This window comes from Leucopleurus acutus (assembly GCF_964270905.1).
Source record: "Leucopleurus acutus genome assembly, chromosome: 8".
Lineage (NCBI taxonomy): Eukaryota > Metazoa > Chordata > Mammalia > Artiodactyla > Delphinidae > Leucopleurus > Leucopleurus acutus.
Genome location: NC_139151.1, coordinates 81,852,189 through 81,876,333, shown reverse-complemented (window position 1 = coordinate 81,876,333; position 24,145 = coordinate 81,852,189). Strand labels below are relative to the sequence as shown.

Here is a 24,145-nt window from a genome sequence, read left to right as displayed (position 1 = left end):
CACCTGCAAACTTGCTAGAAATGCATTCTCGGCCCCTACTCCAGACCTACTCAATCATTAACCCTGAGTTTAACCCTGGCCCTGTAGTCTGTGGTTTAACAAGCCCTCCAAGTGATTCTGAGGCATGTTCAAATTTGAGAACCACTGGTCTAGAGTTCTCCAACGATACAAAGCTAACACAGGCAGGAGCATAACATTACACCTCCACTCTCTCTTAACTAGAAGGGCAGACGTAATTAGTAAGACTCTTTGGGTGAAAGAGCTATCTCCTCATTAAGGATTTCTTAAGTAGTGGTGTTTGTTGCAAGGATACATATGAAAATAAGAGGGGTCTTGACTGTGTGTGGCCAAGCTGCACTGAGATTGGGTATTTTCGAGATACAACAGATGTACTAATCTGACAGCAGCTCTGGTGACTCAGTGACAGCTTCACCAGTTGTTGAAGGTATAGTACGTAGGTATAGAACCCTTGTGTTCCATTATAGTGTCTTAGCTATTCTGTCATTTCACCTCTCCTTATACAAACTGAATTTTTCTCCTTTATCTTCTGTTTAAACTCCTGAGAGAATGATTGGCTCAGTTAATCACTTTCACCATTTCAGCAGCGTTTCCTTAACATTTGCCCAATTTAAAAGCTCTGCTGTCCAATATGAAGACTGGCTTTCCTTGGATCAGGTCTCTCTCCAAGCCCAATAGTTGGGAGCAGGGGAAAACAAAATGCAGGATGTTAAGGATCTCCTAAGGCCATTTCCCTTAAAAGGTCTGAGCCCCCTAACATGGGTTGTGGGTATGTCACACAGTGGGAGGCTTGGTCTGTTAGGGCTGTTTAGTTGGTCTCTGACCCTAAAATCTATGTGTAGTTCTTTGACACAAAAAGATATCAAAGAGAAATTAAACATTTGTTCAGCTATACATTTTGAGGATGAGTTGGAAACTTTAACTGAAAAACTTTGGAAATGTTTCCCTTTCAATATTTCCTATAGGAGTCTTCTTGAGGCCTAATTTAGGAATGCCATGAGCCATAATATTTTGGAAAAAATGAATCTTATTTGCATGCACCAGATTGTAGGGTCTGTATCTTATGCAGAAATTCTCTTTCCATAGTCTCATTTCCTAAGCCAGAAGTGATTAGAAGCTTATCGGTATTTTAAAAAAATCTCATGTAACAAAAAGAAAAAAAAAACAAGCTCATGTGATAGTTTTCTCCAGATCACTTCAGATTGGCCCTCTATGCCAATCTATTTTTTTTGTGCAAGGGAATTCTGAATTGTGGGCAATAGGAAAAAAGACATTTAAAACAACAAATAATTTGTGATTGAATTACTATGAATTATAAAAATTTAAAATTCCCTTGCATGGTGTGGGGTGACTTTTTAATTGAACTACAGTTGACTTACAATATTGTATTAGTTTCAGGTGTACAGCAAAGTGATTCATTTATACATATATATTCTTTCAGATTCTTTTCCATTATAGGTTATTACAAGATATTGAATATAGCTCCCAGTGTTATTCTTGTTTGCCTATTTTATACATAGTGCTGTGTATCTGTTAATCCCATACTGCAAATTTACCCCTCCCCCACTTCGGTAACCTTTGTTTTCTGTGTTTGCAGACCCTCTTTTTTTTTTTTTTTTTCTGTATGCGGGCCTCTCACTGTTGTGGCCTCTCCTGTTGCGGAGCACAGGCTCCGGACGCGCAGGCTCAGCGGCCATGGCTCACGGGCTTAGCCGTTCCACAGCATGTGGGATCTTCCCGGACCGGGGCACGAACCCGTGTCCCCTGCATCGGCAGGCGGACTCTCAACCACTGCGCCACCAGGGAAGTCCTGCAGACTATCTTTTAATAACTGATCTGATCTCACTATACTAAGCTGAGCTGAAAAACAAGCAAAGTCCAATCTAAATCAAAAGGCTAAATAACCTTTGGGGAAGGCATGAGATTGTTATTTAAAAACCTTAAGGATACCACAATTCACTGAACATCCCTGAATCATTTTACCTCTCTTAATGCCAAAATTAAATTTGTACTTTACCCAGAACCTTGTAGAACCCACTTACATGGTACCAGTACTGCCACTATTCGTAACTTTATCTTATGCCACCAAATAACGTATTTAATTTTTAAAGTAACTGCAATACTACCCTGAAGCCCAAATCATACATTCGGGCTACTAGAATATAAGATAACTGAAACCAAAATTTAATTTGTATTTATCAAATTGGTCAATATAACTGATTGGATATTGATAACTAAGGGATAATTACAGAGCTAGTATTTACATTATGAATTGTTTCAGGTCTCCTTTTAAAGGCCAAACTCTTCAATCTTGGTTTTAGATAAGTTCTTTCGATAAGGCAAACATCCCATAACTCTGAGCCAAGGCCTGGTTTTACTTTCTTTAAAGTAAAATGTGCCCTTACCTCAAAACGTGCCTCTGAAAAGAACTGAGTAAAGAAAGTATCATCCAGCCTGTTTACAACGAAAATCATGAGCCCAAAACTTCATGTTTTCATGTATATATTAGCTGTTAGAAATTGGGAGTACTGCAAGGTTTTGGCTATTTCAGCAATGTTTGCAAACATTTTATTTTTAATAAGTCCACTTATTTTAAAACCATAGTCTAGGAAGATTACAGCAACTTTTTAATAAAACATCTGTTTGCTTGTAGTGATAAAAAATAGGAAAACTGAAGTTTCTAATCATTATTTCAAAGAAATTATTCCCTCATTTCAAGGGGAAAAAATTAATAAATTTTAATCATGCCACTTAATAGGGCTGTAATTAAATACTTTCAAATTGTATTTAAAGATGGAGAATTACTAACCCAACTGAGTTAATAATCTGTTTTATTTGATAAATCTCCCTTATCTTCTGGTAAGATTAGTCAATCCTCTTAACTATGCTGTTACAGATAATCTACAAATTGGGGTATATACTCTAGAGAAGTCTATTACACTTTTTAAACTAAGTGTTCAATGAAGTATTTGATGATTTTTAAAAAACAGGTAAAAGCATTATTTTTCACAGTCTCTCCAACTTTATAAAAAAGAAACCCAGAAGTGTCCATGTATATTTTCATATCCTCACTCATATTCTTAAAAACTTGTTGACCGCTGCTGGGCAAGACCTAAGAATGCTAAAAAGAGAAGACATTCTACTTTGAGAATTTTAAAAAATATCCCACTTCAATGTAACTACCAGTGTTCACAGTTTAATTTATAAGCAAAGAGATTAACCATTAAGTAGCAGCAGCAGAGTTTATTTTCATGAAAATACCAGCAGATGTCAGCAAAAACTAAAGCAGTGTCGCATGAATTTGTACAAGGATGCTAAGCTATTTCTAACAGCATAACCATAATGCAAGAAAATCTCTAATTACAAAAGCTCAGTCCATGTAAGACACCTCAGTTTTCTACATTGCTACTCGACATGTAATTACCTTTTTGGACGTGGGAGCGGTGGGCCACGGTGGGATTTAGCCTTTTCAGGGTAGCAAGAGCTCTTTCAACGAACTGAACCATTCTGATTTCGCTTAACAAAACCCACCTACAACATTACATAAAAAACCAAACTACACTTTAGACAGCCATCCTCACTTAAAAAAAAAAAAAAAAACCATCAAATGGTTTACAGAAAATGCCTATTACCCAGGTACTTCAATACGTGTTCAGGGGTTCTGAACGTGGAATATTTATGAGTACTCAAATGCATTTTTCTGGGGAGTTCATAGTTTTCATCAGCTTCTCACAGGGGTCTTTGACCTCCATAAAGTTAAGAACCATGCTGGAACTTACTATAAGTTATATTCTCTGAACAAATCACTCTCTATATGTATATATATGTATGCATGTTTCAAAATACATCTGTTAAAAATTACTTAGTTGAATCCACGCCAGGAAAACAGTTTTAGAATAGACTGTCAGGTTGTAGAGCAGCTTGCTATCTAGAAATAGACATAATATTTTTAAAATTAGAAGAATCTCATATATAATATTCCAAAGATAAGTAGTTATTTTCTTATACTTGTAAAAGACAAATGGGAAAAAGATCACTGGGATGCCACTCATTTTATTCACATATATACGTGCATTTTTCACTCTAACGTTTGTGACCAACACTGTGGAAGACCAACGTTTGTGGTCTTATGTTAACTTTTCAACCAGGACCCACCTATAGCCAAAGCTACGCGTTTCATACAACTTTTGTTTTTGCTTTTAGATTAATAGCATTCTAAAATAATTTAGCCACTTTGAATCATACTTACGCAAAGTACAAAAAGGATCTAGACAATTTCATTGTATTCTATATTACTGTAATTTTATATTAAAACATAAGTGGACTTGTGATGTAGTTTTTCTGAAACACAGCTTTTATTACAGCCTACTCCAAATCAGATATACCTTTCTCTGTAAACATTTTGCATGCTCACTAAAAGTTTGGTCTCCTAAATAGGCATAATGAACAAATATTTGCAAAATTGTTCAAGAAAGTTTCCCTTAAAAAATTTATCATCTTTGAAAAATAAGAGAAATGTTCTTTTACTAAGGAATGTTGAAATATCACAATTTGAATTTTAAAGTCATTTATTTTGTTGAAAATATGTTCCTGTTTTAAACAAACAAAAAAGCTAAGATTTTAACTTGTCCCTACGAAGAGCTTAAGCAATACACTAAGTCATATTTAGAAGCAAAAAAATGATGGCAGTAACTCAACTAAGAAGGTCTAATAACCTAGAAGTTCAGATAAAATTAGGAGCCTGTGTTTGTCTCTTCTGTGATAAAATATTTCCTTAATTCAGGAAAAAAAAAGAATCTAGCATCTGATTTAAGTATAGAAAGACAAAATATTCTTTTTGTCAGTGCTCTGTTGAAACATGTCAGTCAAGGAACTGATAAACTGTATTTCTAATAATTGGGTCGGTAAACACTTCTAACTTAAAAATGACATTTTAATTCCATGGTTGAAAATGGCACTCCATCAAAGTAAAACCAGTCATTTTAAACAGATACCAAAAGTATACAGGAGTAAAAACAAACCTCTTTTGGTCACTTCATCAAATTGGCTGTATAAATCTATTTTCAACAGCTAAAAGTCTTTCAAGTTGCTAAAAGCTCATTTGATTGAAGTACTATACTTAAGGAAAATAAAAAGCTAGTTTAGAGGCCATGTCCTAGACAATAAAACATTTTAGACAGACTGATGGATAGCTGTCTTGAGAAAAAAAGAGCAGAGAGAAGTTACCACCCACCCCCACCCTCCAAAGGGTACCCATACACATTCCAACTCAAGATTCAATCAATTTCCAAATAATTTATACTCTGCCTCAACCAGTGTTTCTCTACCTTGTTTCATTATTACTCCATTAAGGAGCTGTTTTTAGCCCTTTTAATCCTAGTCAACACCCTATTAAATTGAAATACCACAGATATAATGCGTATCTGCTTATATATTGTATGTATATCCATGTTTTATACATAGATTTTTGCCACCAAGCACAAATTTTCACCAAGAACACAGTCTAAGCAATGAAAGGTTTACAGTATTAAAACTTTTTTTAAAAGAATAAGTGAAGAGAAGAAATTATGTATTATAGTACTTAGTTATGTAGATTATTTCCAAAATAGTTCAACTACTTAGCTGTCTCAAAATTAACTTTTCCTGAAGTAGGTACTATTCTCACCTATAGGTAGTCCTTGCCTTGCATGGGCGGTAGTGTGGGACCATAAAAATGGATATCAAAGTAATCTTAATAATTAATGGGGAAAATTATTATTGTTCTGTGACCTTGAAAAAAATCTGTCAAAATATTAAAAAGTGTCAGTTATAAACATAAAAGAAAATGAAAAAATTGTAAAAAAGTATACTTAGTACATTGTAATTTATATTAGAAGCACTGAAAATTAAACTGTTATTTAATTGTAAAAAACTAATCAGGAGTAATAGTACTTGCCTTTTTGTCAAGTAATTTATGGTACTGGGTAAGCATCTTTTCTATACCACTGCAAGTTGTCAGAATCCTTTAAGTTTAGATTAGCTTCCACCATTTTATCGTTTGTGCTTTCAATGTTGTGAAATACCTCTGTAATTTCCTTTAATGTGAAGCCATCACTTCCTCTGGGACGTGTTCCTCCTTTTCTCATTTATGATGATAAGTTTGCCTTCACTGAGTTCCCCTAGCTGCATATCTAGAGGCTCTGGAATAGCAGCAGTGTCAATATTCCCATGATCAGTGATTTCTTCTACAACTCTATGTATGTTCAATTCAAGTCACACTTCTAGCATTATCATTTTCATTTCTTCACTGCACTTTCATCTTTGTTGGTCAATTCTGATTATCCACTTTGTAAAATGTCACATGGGTGGCAGGAGTCAACACAACTCTGTGCTTTGCTGTCTGAGCAAACTGCGTAACAGATGTGCAGTGACCAATCACTTGCAGAATTTGAGAGAAGTAACGTGATTGATCACTGATCTTGAAGCACATCTGTTACTTGCATAGTGATTTGTGGACTTAAGAGCTAGCAAGGAAGTTTGTACTTCATGTAAATACTCACAATTAATATACCATGGTGACTGAAATTTGAACTGTGCTGTTAGGCAACTGGCTTATTTAACTAAATCACTGTCATTGAAATTTGTGGACCTGGGAATTGTGCAAATTGAGGACTGCCTATACACTGCTTGTTTACATTGACCCAGACAGGCTGGAAGCTGACTGCTGAGTAATAAATAGTCCATCAAACTTTACATCAAATAATTTACTTTAAAGCACCCTAAAAGCAACATTAGTGCACACTGAGTGCATGTTTGTCACTTGGCAATCAACTTTAAAAGGTACCTTAGAATTTTAGAAATAGAGAAAGGAACTTTAAAGATCCCGTAATTTGATACCACAAATTATCCAGCATGTTTGTTATGAATTATTTCTCCTCCTTCGATTTCAATTTGCTCATATAGCCACTTGCGATCACAGCGGCATTCGGCACCACATTTGGTAGAACCGCAGGCAGGACAAGCATAGAAACATCCTAAGCAGTCTTCATCGAGGCAGTCACACAGGTCCATTCCACTGAAAATCAGGAGACCCTGGCTATCATAGACCTTACTCTTCGCTGGGATCACTTGTCTGTAATACAAAACACAAGGTGTGTTACACCTCACAAATATATTATTTCTGAATATTTAGCTGAAAACAGTTAATGAAAAAAACTTAAGGAGATAAAATGTTTTGAATTAGGGATGAAACCCCGCCAAATTGATACATGGCTTACCTAACTCAAAGCTACTCTACAATTAATAGCTAATGAGCTCCTTGTGAGAAGAAGAGACCTCACTGTAAAGTGTTGAAACATATCCAAAGGAATGGACAAGAACTGTGTCTAAAAACAATAATATAATTGTTAAAACTATTTACCCTTTCCTTACCAAAAAAAAAAAAGGCTGGGTAATAGTGGTACATTTTGTTAGCAACCAATCTATCTACTGCTTTGTGAACACAGATTTTTATCACAGTATACTATCCAATTGTTTTTTATATTGAAGTTAATCTGTTTCTTGTTCTTTAATGGACTCTAGCAAATCTGGCCTAAAAACACTTACATGATTCAATGGAAAACCTTCACAGATGGAATAAATGGCCTATGTAGAAAATAATTCTGAATGATTACACTAACGTTTCTTTGTCAATTTGCATTTTAGAAATGTTCAGTTTAAAAAGTCATATTCTAAACAATTTAGTTTTCTTGTTCATTCTATTGACTGTACTGTAACTTTCTATTTTAGACATGTAAAAAATAAAAAGTAACCTGTATTCTCATAAAATTTATTTTTTAGCTGCCACCTATAGAGCAGAGACATACTGATTATATATCAGTGCTTTCAAACAAGTGAATTATTTTAGCTATAAGAAGTATAGGGTTTCCCTGGTGGTGCAGTGGTTAAGAATCCGCCTGCCAGTGCAAGGGACACGGGTTCGAGCCCTGGTCCCAGAAGATCTCACATGCCACGGAGCAACTAAGCCCATGCGCCACAACTACTGAGCCTGTGCTCTAGAGTCCGCGAGCCACAACTACTGAGTCTGCATGCCACAACTATGGAAGCCCATGCGCCTAGAGCCCGTGCTCCGCAACGAGAAGCCACTGCAATGAGAAACCCGCACACCATAACGAAGAGTAGCCTCCGCTCGCCACAACTAGAGAAAGCCTGCGCACTGCAAAGAAGACCCAACGCAGCCAAAAACAAAACAAAAAGAGAAGTATATTAAGTTTAAATTATTTTAATTATTGTGCCAAAAATGTTACCTTGTTCACTTCATTGATACTTTCTTAGAAATAAGTTTTTAGAGTGGAAGGGGATGCCTTAATTTTCTATGAGGCCCTTGGAGGTTCTTACTAATTCTAGATTATCGAATTTAAAATATCTAACCAGAAACATTCAAAACTTAAGAGAAAGATAGGAAAACAATACAGATGTGAAGCAAGTTAACATATACCTTAAATAACACATAGCCTACCTGTCTGAACCAGCAACTGCACTTTTTGTAAGCCTTCTTTTTTCTCTTTTACCAGTTTCTGGAGCAAATTCAGTTTGCTTTCCTGGGTTTGCAAATTGTAATGACCTCAGAGCTTTAGCAGTTCTTCCCTGAATAAAGGTAAACAAATTATCAACTCAAATCTTAATATCCGACCATACATAAATATTTCACTTAATCTTAATCTAGATTATTCCTTAGCCTGGAAAACAGTCTGGAACTCACTAAAAAGAAAAAAAAAGGGTTTTAGTGCCCAAGTGCAACAAAATTTATGTGGCCCATGGTCCGGGACCATATTCAAAGTTTACTGGTTAACTTATTTATGATATTTTCATTATCTAATTTTAGTCGCTGGCATATTAGAAGGAGAGGAGGACAGGCACAGTGAAAATGGCAATGGCTGCTGCCAACATGGGAGAGAAGGCAGCAAAACTGCTGTATAACCCACAGCACACAGCACAGGCTCCTAGTAATGATCCTGAGTCCTTAGGAAAAGGTTCGATTACATACATTTTTAAAGCTGAGAAGTAATAAAGTTTCAAGTTCTGTAACAGTATTATAATCCTTTTAAAAAAATTGGTAAAACAAAATTTTGATGGTTAAGAGTTTAATTTCATTATCTGGGGGGAAGAAAGGTTTATGTGATACATTCCACATGAACAATAGATAAATGAAGTGGAGAAGACATCTAAAGTGACAGCAGCAAGTACCTAGTATAAACTGCAAGATAACATTGGGTCCTGTAGATATGCCTTTGAGGGGATAACGAAGGAAAAGCACTACAGGTAATTTAAAATTTTAATTTGGTTTATTAATATAATGAAAAGGAGAAAATTGAGAAAAATATGCCAGCAGAAAGAATTATAAATTGCTTATAAATAGAAAATTTGAGAAGTGCTCCTTTGATGTACCAGTCCTTGTTCTGCACCAGAAACAGCTTTATGAAATCTTAAGTTATTCTGATACGGTTAAATAATTTAAAGGTAACATGTGACTAAGGAAGAGAGTTATAAAATAATTAATGCTTACAATGTAAAAATGTACGCTTTTTGACAGTAGGGAGTCCTAAAATTAGTCTTGACCATACCAAGTAAGAATTGAGAGCTAGAAGCAAAGGAAATTCACAAGCATCTTAAAATCCCAAACAAGAATGGGATAGTGCCAAAGTAGAAAGAAAGGCTGAAATAAGAAACAATTATTTCAAGTCACTTCTGAAGTTCCTTTTAAAGTAGCAGTTTTCAATTCATTCAAAAAAAAGGGGACTTCATGCTGCTACATTTTAGACCCTTGCTGGCTGGCATATCCTACTGAGTTACTTTGGTATCAGAAAAGGAGCTAGGATGGTTAAGTCCTGGCTGTGCCAGAACGTCTTAGCACTAGGAGCTATGGCTTGAAAGTCTTGGGAATATGATGTTATTCTTTTCCTAAGCCAACTTTCTTTATCAAACAATCTGGGTTTACACAAATATTTAGAAACACCATTTATTTTCACCTCCCCAACTTTATATTCACTGCCTGCTAGTTAGTGTACAGTCTTCCCTTGGTATCTGAGGGGGACTGGTTCCAAGATCCGCTGTGGATACCAAAATGCTAGGATGTTCAAGTCCCACAGTTGGCCCTCTGCAACTTTGGATTCAACCAACCACAGATTGTATAGTACTGTATTGACTGAAAAAAATCCACATATAAGTGGACCTGCACAGTCCAAACCTGTGTTGTTCAAGGCTCAACTGTAATAAATAGTGATATAAATGTGATTTCCTTATAATTATAACCCTACATTGTAGAAGTAATGGAGAAAAAATGACTATACATACATCTGAATCAGGTTTTCTTCTCTGCCGGTCTTCAGAATCAACATCCACACTTCCATTGATTATCTGTGTACATTTTGGACAAAGTTTCCAACCAGGTACAAGCTGTCTTCCAAATTTTGCACTCAGAAAAGTGGCATCATCTAAATCAATTACATGTAAATTTTTTTTGGCTAGTTTTTTGTGTATGTTAAATGGGTCACAACATGACTTCTGCAAATCCTCAAATCTGTCGATGTAAATTTTTGCATGATGGAAGCAAATTGTATTGTTCCCAGAAAGTGTCATTCCAGTTCTAAGTTGAAGTAAAAGCATGTCATTTGATGACAATTCTTGCAAAGTCTTGAAACCTGTATGACGAGTATAGTAGGTTTTATGGCACTCATTTGTGGAACGAAGCTGGACTCCAACTGAACATGGATCCATCATTTTTGATTCTAGCAAATTTCCTCCTTTTGATTTTTGTCTAGCAGATCACCCTAGAGAAAACATTAAAGAGTCCGATTTGTGCTGCAAAATTTTTATCTGGGAAACTGAAAAAGCATTTGATAAAATTCAATATCTACATAATAGAAAGAAAACTCTTAGCAAGCAAGGAATAGAAAGACATTTACCAAGATCCTACAAAAACATTATTATATTTAATTATAAAACATTAGAAGCATTCTCTGTAAAGTTAGAACTACACAAGAATACTTATATCACAGTTCCCATTTAACACCATATTAAAAGGTATTAAAAGGTATTCAATATAAAGATTGAAGAGGAAGAAATAAGAAATATTACTCAAAGATATGAATATCTAAATGGAAAATACAAGAGGTTCAATGGACAAACTATTAGAACCAGTAAGATAATTCAGCAAGCATGCTGGAAACAAAAACATTACGAAGATATCTTACAAGATATATAAATCTTACAAACGATATGTAAGACTTTTATGGAGAAGACGATCAAACAGAAAGACAAATGAAACCTTAAATAAATGTAGAAATTAATCATGGCAAGTGTGACTACAGTAAATATGTCAATTTTCTAGGAATTTATCTATAAGTTCAATATGATTCCAATCAAAATTTCACCAGGTATTCCACAACTCCCCCACCCCCTGGGATTTAGCAAGCTGGTCTATATGGAAGAGTAAAGTTTCAAGAAAGCCAAGATAAATCTTGAAGGAAAAGAAAACAAAAAAATTATTTACTATAAAGCTATTATAATTAAAAGTGTGTGGTATCAGTATACTATAGACACATAGATCCATGAAAAGATGAGGGCTTGGTGTATGACATGTGGTATTATAAATCAATACCATATGACCCAGCAATCCTACTACTGGGCATATACCCTGAGAAAACCATAATTCAAAAAGAGTCATGTACCAAAATGTTCATTGCAGCTCTATTTACAATAGCCCAGAGATGGAAACAACCTAAGTGTCCATCGTCGGATGAATGGATAAAGAAGATGTGGCACATATATACAATGGAATATTACTTAGCCATAAAAAGAAACGAAATTGAGCTATTTGTAATGAGGTGGATAGACCTAGAGTCTGTCATACAGAGTGAAGTAAGTCAGAAAGAGAAAGACAAATACCGTATGCTAACACATATATATGGAATTTAAGAAAAAAAAATGTCATGAAGAACCTAGGGGTAAGACAGGAATAAAGACACAGACCTACTAGAGAATGAACTTGAGGATATGGGGAGGGGGATGGGTAAGCTGTGACAAAGCGAGAGAGAGGCATGGACATATATACACTACCAAATGTAAGGTAGATAGCTAGTGGGAAGCAGCAGCATAGCACAGGGAGATCAGCTCGGTGCTTTGTGACCGCCTGGAGGGGTGGGAGGGAGGGAGACGCAAGAGGGAAGAGATATGGGAACATATGTATATGTATAACTGATTCACTTTGTTATAAAGCAGAAACTAACACACCATTGTAAAGCAATTATACTCCAATAAAGATGTAAATAAATAAATAAATGTTTGATAGAATTAAAAAAAACAGGTATGACACATTAATGGGAGAAAGATTTAATTAAAGATGCTTGGACAACCGGCTAACCATATGGAAAAAGACAGACTAAAATCTTTTTCTCACAAACAAAAATCAATTCCAGATGTTATTATAAAATAAAACTTGAAAAGAAAAACTGTAAAAATGTTTATAAGAAAACATAGAAGATTTTGTGACACTGGGGTAGAGAAGAATTTCTCAAACAAGAAAGGACATATCAAAGAAAAAGATGGACACGTTTGATTTTATGTCCAAATTAAACATTTCTATATAACTCTAAGGAAGGGAAAAGAAGTCACACTGGATAGGTGTTGTTGGGATTATTATCCCAAATATACAAAAAATCCCCTGACTTCTACAAATCAGTGAGAAAATGACCACCCATTAGTAAATGAAACAAATATACACAGGCAATTCACAGAGGAAGAGAACAAAACAGCCAACAAATGCAGGTGTTTAACCTCATAGTTATCAGGAGAATGCAAATGAAATACCAGTTCTCAAACATTTGTTTGGCAAGATTTTAAGAATCTGGTAACATAGTGAAGGCAAAAGTGTGGCCAATTCTCACATGCTCCTTATACCTTGTAGGAATGTAAACTGCTGCAACTGCTTTAGAGTTTTTGGTAATTTCTTGCAAAACGGAAGAAGTCCACATCCCAGGGCCTTGCATTTTCAGCTCTATGTGTCTGTGCCAGAGAAATGTATGTCCCATGTGAGCATAAGGACTTTGCGCATGATACATACAAAGTCTTTCAGCATCGCTTTTGACAGTGAAAAATTGGAAATAACCCAATGGTAAAGAGTGAGAAATTGTAGGTTACTCAACAGGGACTGCTACAGGACAGTTAAAAATAAACTGCATGGGGGCTTCCCTGGTGGCGCAGTGGTTGAGAGTCCGCCTGCCGATGCAGGGGACACGGGTTCATTCCCCGGTCTGGGAAGATCCCACATGCTGCGGAGCGGCTGGGCCCGTGAGCCATGGCCGCTGAGCCTGCGCGTCCGGAGCCTGTGCTCCGCAATGGGAGAGGCCACAACGGTGAGAGGCCCGCGTACCTCAAAAAAAAAAAAAAAAAAACTGCATGAATTAAATGAGTCAATTTGAATAAATTTCAAAGATAATCACAAGTGAAAAAGCTGCAAAAGGACATATAGTATATCACGTAAAATTTTACATATACAATAGTATGTGTTGTTCCTGGATGAGAATTTGAATACATGCTAAAATATACATTAAGAATAATAGATACCAAGTCTGTGGTATATATACTTCTAAAGAGGAAGGACTTTTTTTTTAAAGAGAGATTTATAGAAGAAAACGGTATCTACACAAGTTTTTCATTATTTTCTGTGCTCTGTTTGAAATTTTTCATAACTAAATATTTTTCAAAGCAAATACAAAAATTTAGTTGAATTTGTAAGACAAGTTTTAACAACTACAAGTCACTAGGAAAAAACTGTTGTTGAAAATAGATGTGAACCACTGAAATCCGGGCAGTGGCGAGGTACTGAAAAAGTAAAGGATCCAGAAATCTTGCAAGTGTTTTTATAACCTTTGCTCCACATTAAAAAAAGGGTTAGAAAGCTTAGATACTTTCTAATATGTTTTCTGCAGAGAGAAACTGTAATCAGTAAAGCCATATACAAAGAAAAGAGTAGTCTCATGTAATAAAAAATGGTGAGTAAATATACATTTCTATGTCTTAAGTTAAAATACAAAATTAAAAAAATTAAAAAACAGAATTTATGGGGGATGAGTAGAGGTCAAGAGTGGGCTGAGCCTGGGAGAAGACACTGGCGCGCCCCTGAAGGCGGGCACCCACCCAGATTTGCACCACAGGTGCCTCTCTTGCCTCACCCTGGTCTGGCCCTGGTTGGGAAATGCAATGTTACCTGAAGTACCTGGACATGAGGGCTGGCCAGACACGGTCCCCACTGCCACTCCTCCCAAAAAACCCCAGAATTTAAAGTGTTTGAACGTTTTAACTTAAAAAATTTAACAGCTGATTAAAACAGAGTATATTTTAAATTATATTTTAACCAACTTTTAAAATTTAATTACCAAGTATAGGTCCCAATCACATCAGATGAAAATGCTTGTATAAATCTAATTATTTGTTTTCTTTTAACAGATAAGTGGGTTAAGATAAATTAAGGAATGGAAAAGAAGAAGCCAGAGATATGGTTATAAAACACCACCACGAAACTACGTTGTATTAAACTTCAGCAGATAGTGTCACAAATCTGGCTCTGACCTTCCTTAACAGTCAACAGGAAGGAAATTTGATCAACTATCCCCACAGCACAGTATGGAGACTGCTAATGCTTAATGTCTTATTAATGCCACAGATTCTTTATCTTTGTAGGTAACTGTCACCGATTTGTAGCCACTAATGTATGATTTTTTGAATGTAAAACTATTTCTTAGCATTCAAGAAGTTATACCCTGATCATATTTGATAGGAAAAGCATCTTTTGACTTGGAAATTTTATTTTAGAAATTCTATCTGTCCATGGCAATAAAACATTTTTACCCGTTAGGGAGTTTTTTTTTTTTCTTTGCTACTAGGGGCTTCTATTCCTTTTTCCTTTAATCTTGGCTAAATTACGATGTCATTCACAAGAGTTTATCAGTAGACTCAAGTTATACCGGTGAGGTTGAATCCTTATTTCTAAGTGATCTGATGCTCTTGGAAATTGGGAAATATGATTAATTCCTACTAAATTAATTTTTCTGGTAAGTATTTGCTTGGACATCTTCCACAATTGCATAAATTCTTTTATTAACCTTAAACCACTAAGAATCTAGACTCTTAGTTGGAAAGCATAGAGCGGAATTTGTTTTTCCTTCAAGTTAGCCATGACCCTATCAGTCTTTGAAAACATCCCCTTCTGGGTAAACAATGGCTTCTAACCATTTTGAACTCTTGGCGTACTTTTAAGTACATAATGGAGGAACACTTGAAGGCATTAAATTGCTGCACAATTATGCTATTTTCTAAGAAGCCATCTCTCAGGTATCACTGTTAGGGTAGAATTATTTACTATTGGAGTTGCCAGATAAAATACAGGATGCTCAGTTAAATTTGAATTTTTGATAATGCATAAATAATTTTAATTATATCCCAAATATTGCTAAAAAGTAATTTGTTGTTTGTCTGAAATTCAAATTTAGTTGGGCATCCTGTATTTTTATTTGCTAAATCTGGTGGCCTCATTTACCATGGCTTTTTTTTTTGCATATTCCAGTAAATAGAGATCTCTTTGGTGCCAGCTTCACATTATCTTCCACCTCTTATTTGCTGCTAAAAGAAAACTGAACTACTTATGAACAAATTACAGGACCTGCTCAGTTAAAAATTAAAGTGCCCCATCTGACAGAAGACAAATCACTAGTTGCAGTACGAAATATATTTTACACATTGCTTAAAGCTCAATGGCATATTGATACCACTAACTTGAGTGAAACCGTCACAGTAAAAGTGTACACACCTGTGTCAAAGCAGTTTTACGTTCAAGCATTGCTTCAAAAAAAAAAAAAAGTCAGGTTAGCTCAAGGAACACAAAATTTCAGGCAGTGATCTTCGGTGGTTACTGCCTGCCTTCTAAAACTTACACCCCTCTGGTTGCTCCTCCCCTGTTGTATCTCCCAGTGTCCCCATTTCTGTTCTCTTCTCTGAAGCTAAAGTTCTGCTATAGAGTTTTTTTTTTTTTTTTGCGATACGTGGGCCTCTCACTGCTGTGGCCTCTCCCCTTGCGGAGCACGGGCTCCGGACGTGTAGGCTCAGCGGCCATGGCTCACGGGCGCAGCCGCTCCGCGGCATGTGGGATCTTCCCGGACCAGGGCACAAACCCGTGTCCCCTGCATCGGCAGGTGGACTCTCAACCACTGCGCCACCAGGGAAGCCCTGCTATAGAGTTTTTTGGATCTGTTTCCGAGCAACTGTTTCTTTTGCTCATTTTGGCCTGTGCTCTGGCAATGTGGCCCACAATTAGTATTTTTTTTTCTTCAAGTGATAGTCTAGTGGCTTCATGTTGCTCCTTTCACCTGCAGTATGGTGCCATATTCTCCAGTAATGATTATCTAATATCTTCTTCAATTAACAGTCAGAAATACATTACTATTTACTGTCCATGAACTATTGAATAGTACTAGCATCAGCTGGGAACTTATTATTAACTAGAAAAGAGAAATCTCAGGAAAGCCCCACACTCACTGAATCAGAATTGCATTTAAAAAGGAAATACCCAGGTGATATGTAAGCACAGTACAGTTTGAGATGCACTGCTTTAGATAATTCAGTGAAAAACATTAACCAAGCATCTTCTATATTTGTAGAGTATATCAAAAAAGAATAAGAAACACACACACACAGACATGTACTTGCCTTCCAGGAAGTCCGACACTTAGGGAAGATTATTTGAGGGGGGGAGGGGGAGTTGTAAATTTCATAAACTAGGTATAGAAAGAAATACCTGCTTCAGTGGAAAACTGCGCTGTTAAAGAGTACAACCTTCAGGGTTTTCACATTCCCATCACATTAGAGCTCTGAGTCTTTCATTGCCTTTGAGCTATTTTACAGCTGACAACTGTACAAAACTAACAGCAGTGCAAAACAACTCTTGTCTACATTCTTGTAAATTCTGTCTGGTAGAGGTACAATTGGCGCCCCTGGCCCACTGTGGAAGAAGACAGTTTTGCCTCTATTTGCTCATTTATTTCAATATTCCTGATCAGTAAATGTGTCAGTTCTTTTGATTGTCATTTGAACTGATTATATAACATCTTACCAGTCCCCTCATTAATAAGGTAAACAAAAACCACGTGTTGCTAATTTTATATCTGTGTGACAGTCATGATTTTACTTCCTTCTCCCTTTTTTTGTGGAAAATTATATTTTAAACATAGGAAAAAATTAATTTGCTCCAGCCAAGTCACTTTGATGGAATGAAAAAAAAATCCAGCTTCTTATAGGTTAAGATGAAAACCATGTAACAAACAAAAAGCCCCAAATGTGTTCATTTAGACCTGAGTAATTTAGATTTGTTTTCCACTCCCCCCACCGCCTTAGGAAAATTTCAGATATAAATGAGACTGGTCTTTAAGTGCTTTCAAACTACACGTAGTGATGGAGGATTTTTAAATTCCTGAATGTCAATGAGTATCCTAAGGCCTTCCTGGATGAATGTTTCAATGAATTTTATTTGTACACTTAATTATTTTCCACTTCAAATAGTAAAATGCCTTTTTAACAAGTCAAATTTTACCTGAGACCTGTGCTCCTGGTTCTTGAATAGCCACGAAACCCTCCTACTCCTCTCCATATGGCTTCCGTAAGACTCAAGAACATCCCCTTGTTTACCTATGACCAGGACAAAGGACCTCCAAATTCCCATTGTCTCATTTATAAATTTATGAATAATGAGCTGAACTACTTGTTGAGAATAATCAATTGGAACAAAATGCTTGTTAACCGTATTTTAAGTTTCTCTCCTTCCCCTAGGTCCCTGAACTTTGGCCTACCCTCAGCCAGAGCCAGCAAAGGACCCCTCCAGAGAATAGGCTGGCCTCAGGGCAAAACAATCTGGGATCTACAATCAGACCAAGCCGTTCTGTTTTGGCTTTGTTTACTCATCCCTTGAGAAGCTGGTAAATCTTTTGGTCAGAGAATTCTCTCCACTGCTATAATCCCTTTTCCCCTCTCGCAATAGCCCTTTCAATAAAGTCTCTCCTTACTAACTCTGGATTTTATTATTTGACACTTGCTTTTAAAGTTCTGCATTTTCAATTTTCTCTTGCCTTAGAATTGCCAATACTTTCCTTCAGTACCTAAATAGAGTATGTTTTGTGATTCTAAGATTAACTTCCAATATTTTTATAGCACTCCCAGAAGAGTCGAGAGAGAATGAAATAAATATAGATTTATTAGACCCCTTCTTCTATACCTTAGGTAGTAAACACAGGCATTTGCTCTTCATATATCTGAACACTGACAAGTTAGGGAATAAGCTTTTTTAAAAAGCTGAGGTATCACCCGACATAACATTATATTAGTTTCAGGTATACAATGTAATGATATAATATTTGTATATATTGCAAAATGATCACCACAATAAGTCTAGTTAACAACTGTCACCACAGTTACAAATGTTTCTTTTCTGTGATGTGAACTTTTAAGATTTACTCCCTCAGCAACTTTCAAATATGCAGTACAGTATTATTAACTAGTTATCATGTTGGATGTTACATCCCCATTACTTATTTACAACTGGAAGTTTGTACCTTTTGACCCCTTTTCACCCATTTTGCCCACCCTAACCCCCGACAATGGCAATTACCAATCTGTTCTCTTTATCTATCAGTTCATTTTTTAAACATTATATTTTAAAATTATTTGTTTTTTATAGATTCCATGGAATAAGTTTTAAACACTATCTCTTGCTATTCATTACCCAACTCTACGGTAGGTAGGTTGGATGCACTGAAGAAGCTCAGTGACCTCATACAAGGCCACGACAGTAGCAAGTTTCCCTAATAACACAAGTTCTAGGACATGATCACAGGCCTCCTATAGGAGTTAGTCAAAGCAGAACCACAACCATCACTTCCACTAACAAAACAAAAGCAGAAGGAGATAGTGGTGCTTGGTTACCACTTCAAGTTAGTGGGAAAAAGAGCATTAAGAGGAAATTTAACGAAAAAAAAAATTACTGAATTTTTAGGTCAATTTTTAAGAGTCTTTCCCTTTCAGGAAAAACGTCTTGTTTTTTCGGTATAGGGGTCTTACAATTTGTAAGGCATTTCCCCATTTACCTTTTACTTAATTTAAAAAAAAACAACTTTACCCCTATTTTGCAAATCAGCAGTTTCAGTCCTAAGCATGTGCCTGCCAGCGCGCGCACGGGCGCGCGCACACGCACACACACGCGCACACGCACACACACACACAAATCATGCCTCTGGCAACTGGTAACTTTTTGTGCTCATTATCTTCAAATACTAACTACCTACAGGACACTTGAATGGGTACTAACAGAAGGGTTAAATGGCCAAGTGGGATAGTCTTAAACCTCAAGAAGACCCAGGCCCCATAAGAAAGATAAAGTGAACTTAAAACAAAAATATGGTCCATAGTATTATTTAAAATAAAATATTTGGGAGGTTCCAGTCAAAGATGGTAGTGTAGGAAGACCCTGAACTCATCTCTTCCCACGGATACGCTGCATTTGTACCTACATACAGATCCATTCCTGCCAAAGAAGAACTGAGGGCTGCAGAACAAGTGATAAGTGATAGAGCGACAACACAGGGGATGGATAAAAGAGATGGAGGCATGGTATCGATGGGAACCCCAACCCTGACGAGGACCTTCAGTAGGGAGGCATATCACTGAGGGGTCTGTACACAGACTTGCCCACACTAGAGCAGGGCAAAGAAGCAACTGTTTAAAGGGCACCTACGCTCTAGATGAAGGAAATCCATTTACTAACCCTCAAGTGTCTGCCAAATGGGCAGAGAACTGCTGAAACTGTCTCTGGGGTCCAAGGTGCCAGAAAGTGCCATTTTTTTGTGTGTCCCCCATACACCTTAATAGTGCGGACAGAATCATGGTCCAGGTACTCTTACTGGCCTGCCAAGGCTGCCCCAGCATGCCCCAGGCCCACCCCACCCCCCAGCTCCACTTGTCCTGCCAAGGTGGTCTGAGCACAGCAAGCCCTGGGACCGCATCCCTCCCCTGCTCCACTCATGCCTGCTCCAGCTCCAGTCACCTCACTAGGGTGGTCCCAATGTGAACGTGCTCCAGGACACGCTGGCCCACACCTGCTCCAGGTCCAACCAGCCTGACAAAGGTGCCTGGCACACACGGTCCATACAGAGGACACTCCTACACAAAGCCATGCCTTCCAGACTCGGAGAGGTAGATGTTTCACCTAATTAATACGAAAACAGAGTTAAACAAAAGGAGGAGACAGAGAAATATGTTCCAAAAAAAAAAAAAAGAACAAGATAAAAGTCCAGGAAAAAACCCTAAGGAAATAGAGATAAGTAATTTACCTGATAAAGAGTTCAAAGTAATGGTCATAAAGATGCTTAACAAACTTGGGAGAAAAATGAAGGAACACACTGAGAACTTAAGAGTTAGGATATAAAAGAACCAAACAGAGATGAAGAATACAATAACTGAAATGAAAAATATACTGGGTCAACAATCTAGAAGACAGAATAGTGGAAGTCATCCAAGCAGAAAAGCAAAAAATTTAAAAGAGCTTAAGGGACCTCAGAGACAACATCAAGCATACTAACATTTGCATTATAGGAGAAGAAGAGAAATAGAAAACATATATGAAGAAGTAACGCTGAAAACTTCCCTAACCTGGGGAAAGAAACAGATATCCAGGTTCAAGAAGCACAGAGAGTTCCAAACAACATAAACCTAAAGACACACCAAGACAAGCTATAATTGAATCAGCAAAAGTCAAAGATAGAGAATTTCAAAGACAGAAAGAGAAAAACAACCAATCACATACAAAAGAACCCTCACAAAAGAACCCTTGAAAGACTATCAGCCGGTTTTTTAGCAGTAACTTTGCATGATATATTTAAAGTGCAGAAAGGAAAAAACCTGCAACCAAGATTACTCTACCTGGCAAAGTCATCATTTAGAATTGAAGGAGAGATAAAGAGTTTCCCAGACAAGCAAAAACTAAAGAAGTTCATCATCACTAAACCAGTCTTACAAGAAATGTTAAAGATCTTCTTTGAGTAGAAGAGGCCATAACAAGAAATAAGGAAATATATGAAAAAAAAACTGCACTGGTGCAGGCAAATTTATAGTCAAGGCAGTGCATCAGCTGCTTAAAAACAGGTATGAAAGTTAAAAAACAAAGGTAGTAAAATCAACTATAACTACAATTAAGCATTTAAGAGATACACAAAATAAAAAGATGTAAAATATGACATCAAAAACATAAAACATGGGGGGGAGAGTAAAATGTGCTTTTAGAGCATTCAAACATACGCCAAGAATTAGTTTAAAATAAACTGATATATATATATGTCAATATACATGAATCTCATGGTAACCACAAACCTATAATAGATACACAAAAAACAAAGAGAAAGGAAGCAAACATAACACTGAAAAAAAAAATCATCAAAACATGAGGGGAGAGACCAAGAGAAGCAAAGAACAGAGAAGAACCACAAAAACAACCAGGAATGATCAACAAAATGGCAATAAGTACATACCTATCAATAATCACTTTAAATGTAAATAGACTAAATGCTCCAATCAAAAGACATAGGCTGGATGAATGGATTAAAGCAATGAGACCCATCTATATACTGCCTACTGCTCACATTTGGCACAATTCAGCAAACCCTTCAGGTCTCCAAACTCCATTTGTGATTTCTCTCTATTCCTATGGTCCTAAACCGTCAAAGAGAACAGAATCCCTTGATTTCAACAACTGAAAGACTGTTTCCAGACTAAGATGAATGAGCAATGCTCTCTTTATTCTACCTGAATTCTGGATGTGGTCAACACTGTCAAACAGTACTTAATACTATACTTAAACTGTCAAACAGTTGGGTAAATGATTGTGACACTGAACTGTAAGCTATTCTGTTGAAAACACTTCCACCTCTTCCTAGAAAACAAAGTCTGGACTCTTTAGCATGGCATTACTTGTTCAAACGTCACATACTCCAAGTCAAAATAGTCTACTAGCAAAGTTCTTCTATATTTTATGTCTTCATATTGTCTCTTTGCTTGGAAAGCCAGGTAATGCTAACTAATCCTTCAAGACAGTGCCAGCGTCTTCACCTTTCTGCTGTGCCTTACCCAAATACTATTGTTATAGGTCCTTCTTCCTCTGTGTTTGAAACTTTTACTCTATTACTTTTCAGCTGTTGGAAGACAGGAGCTATATAGTGTTATTTTCTCTATCACTCAAGGCAAAAGAGTAAGTAACTTCAGGGACTTCCCTTTTCATAGCACTCATCACAGGCTTTCTTCTTTGTTAGTTTTTCCCATTATGTATTAAGCTCCGTGAGGGCAAGGAATCACCAGGGTCCTGTTACAGCTGTAACTTCTCTAACTAGCACAATATTGGCACTTAGTAGATAACATCTTTCGAATGAATACATGTTCCTAAACTGCCAGAATCTCACACAAAGAAGGCTGAATCTGCCCAAATCAGTGTGACTAGGTGCTCAGGATCCTGCAATTATCCCCACCTCAACCCTGTGCTCATATGCATAACGCCCCTACTTCACGGCTGTATCAGAATATTGCAAGCCACCAGATACATCATATGAGCCTCTACCGTGTTCACGGTACGGGAATGGAAGAAAGAAGACTATTCGGCATCCGGCCTCAACCAAACAGCTAGGGCTGGGAGGGCTCCGATTTAAAAAATAAAAACCAAATAGCAGAGATATAAGCTGTGGATGGGGCTCTAGGCCGCAAAGCTCTCCTCTAAATAAGACAAGCCTAAATCAAAATTAGCAGGGCTCCAGGTCTCCCTAAGGGTGGCGACGACCCGCGGGGTCAACAGATGCGGTGGTAGAAACCGTACTGGGCCTTGACACAAGGGGCCGCAGATGAACCGGAGGAAGCGGGGAACGCTGCAGGGTGGCAGGCTGGCGGAGGCCACAGCTAGCAGCTGAAAATCCCCCTCACGTGTCCGACCTGCTCCCCCTCCTCTCCTGGGGACCTCCATCACCTGGTCCGGGCCCTCCTCCCACCCAGGGATCGGTCTCCACGCCCCCGACCCTCCCCAAAGCCTCCCCCAGCCCTTCCCACCTTTAGCGGGAGCTCTCAACCGCCGGGGTCGGGCCGCATCCGCAACGTCTCAGCTGGGCCTCGGCAGCCGGCTTCTCAGCTCCCCCCGGCGCTACCAGCGAGAGGGCGGCGAGCCAGGCTAGAGAGTCTCAGCGCTACCATAAAGAGAGGGCTGGGAGAAGCCTAGAGGGGAACGGAGCTTGGCCCACCGCCTCCGGGGCGGACAGGGCGGGGCGGCGTGAATTGGCGAATGAATCCAGGTGAGGCAATGGTTGCTTCAGAGGCTGTCTGGATTTTTTTTTTCTCTTCTGTTGGACGTTAGGGAATTGGGCGGTGTCTGGGGCCACCTTTTACAAGATGCAAATTTGGCTAACTTGTGTTGTGTTCGCGAATCTCTACACCTGTGCGTGATGCCACATTCTTGCACCCCAACCCTCCTAATCCCTGAAGAAGTGAATGAGTTAAAAAGGCCTTCAGAAGAGGCCCTTTATTTAGGGTCTCACATTTTGATTTCTTTCACTCAAGCGAAATACATTCCAAAATGCATCTCCTTTATTATAAATTATAAGAATAGCTATGTTTATTACTTTGAGTAGAGTGTAGGCACCAGGAAGATGCTTGCAAATTTTCAGAAGGGAAACACACACACACACACACACACACACACACACACACACACACACAGTATCTTTCTTGTAACCCTATTGTCTGGGCCAATTTAGGAGCTATTAATTTCTAAAACAAATTTTATTCACCTACAATCTTTGAGGACCCTAATTCCCTTAGACTGAAGCGTCTGAGCCTGCAGCCATTTTCAGGTGGGGGTAGGAGGACCCCTTCCCCGGGTAGGAGGACCCCTTCCCCCACCCCGCCCCACTGTTGTTTTAACTAGCCAGGTGAAAAGTGTGAGACAGGGAAATAAGATCCACCGAAGCCCCAGCTTGCTAGCAATACTATACACACCTACTGTAAGTTGTTTTTTGCAGGG

The 24,145-nt window shown here is 37.7% G+C and overlaps 1 protein-coding gene across 1 annotated transcript; it reads right to left on the bottom strand.

The window, feature by feature from the left end:
• Positions 1–4,186: 4,186 nt before the first annotated feature.
• On the bottom strand, positions 4,187–23,673 carry ARL14EP (ARF like GTPase 14 effector protein). The gene is made up of 4 exons (XM_082845756.1): positions 23,179–23,673; positions 10,351–10,826; positions 8,516–8,643; positions 4,187–7,129 (listed from the first exon to the last, which is right to left on the bottom strand). Exons 2-4 carry the CDS (start codon positions 10,774–10,776, stop codon positions 6,901–6,903), a joined length of 783 nt encoding a protein of 260 aa, XP_082701882.1. The 5' UTR covers positions 10,777–10,826; positions 23,179–23,673; the 3' UTR covers positions 4,187–6,900.
• Between the last annotated feature and the right edge of the window lie 472 nt (positions 23,674–24,145).

What these genes read in the sequence shown, in the direction of transcription:
- ARL14EP (XM_082845756.1), bottom strand. Translation starts at nt 10,776, where the DNA reads ATGATGGATCCATGTTCAGTTGGAGTCCAGCTTCGTTCCACAAATGAG. An exon ending in GAAGAAAACCTGATTCAGAT is followed by an intron (nt 8,644 to 10,350) that starts GTATGTATAGTC and finishes ACCTTTATTCAG; the next exon opens with GGAAGAACTGCTAAAGCTCT. An exon ending in GCAGTTGCTGGTTCAGACAG is followed by an intron (nt 7,130 to 8,515) that starts GTAGGCTATGTG and finishes TTTGTATTACAG; the next exon opens with ACAAGTGATCCCAGCGAAGA.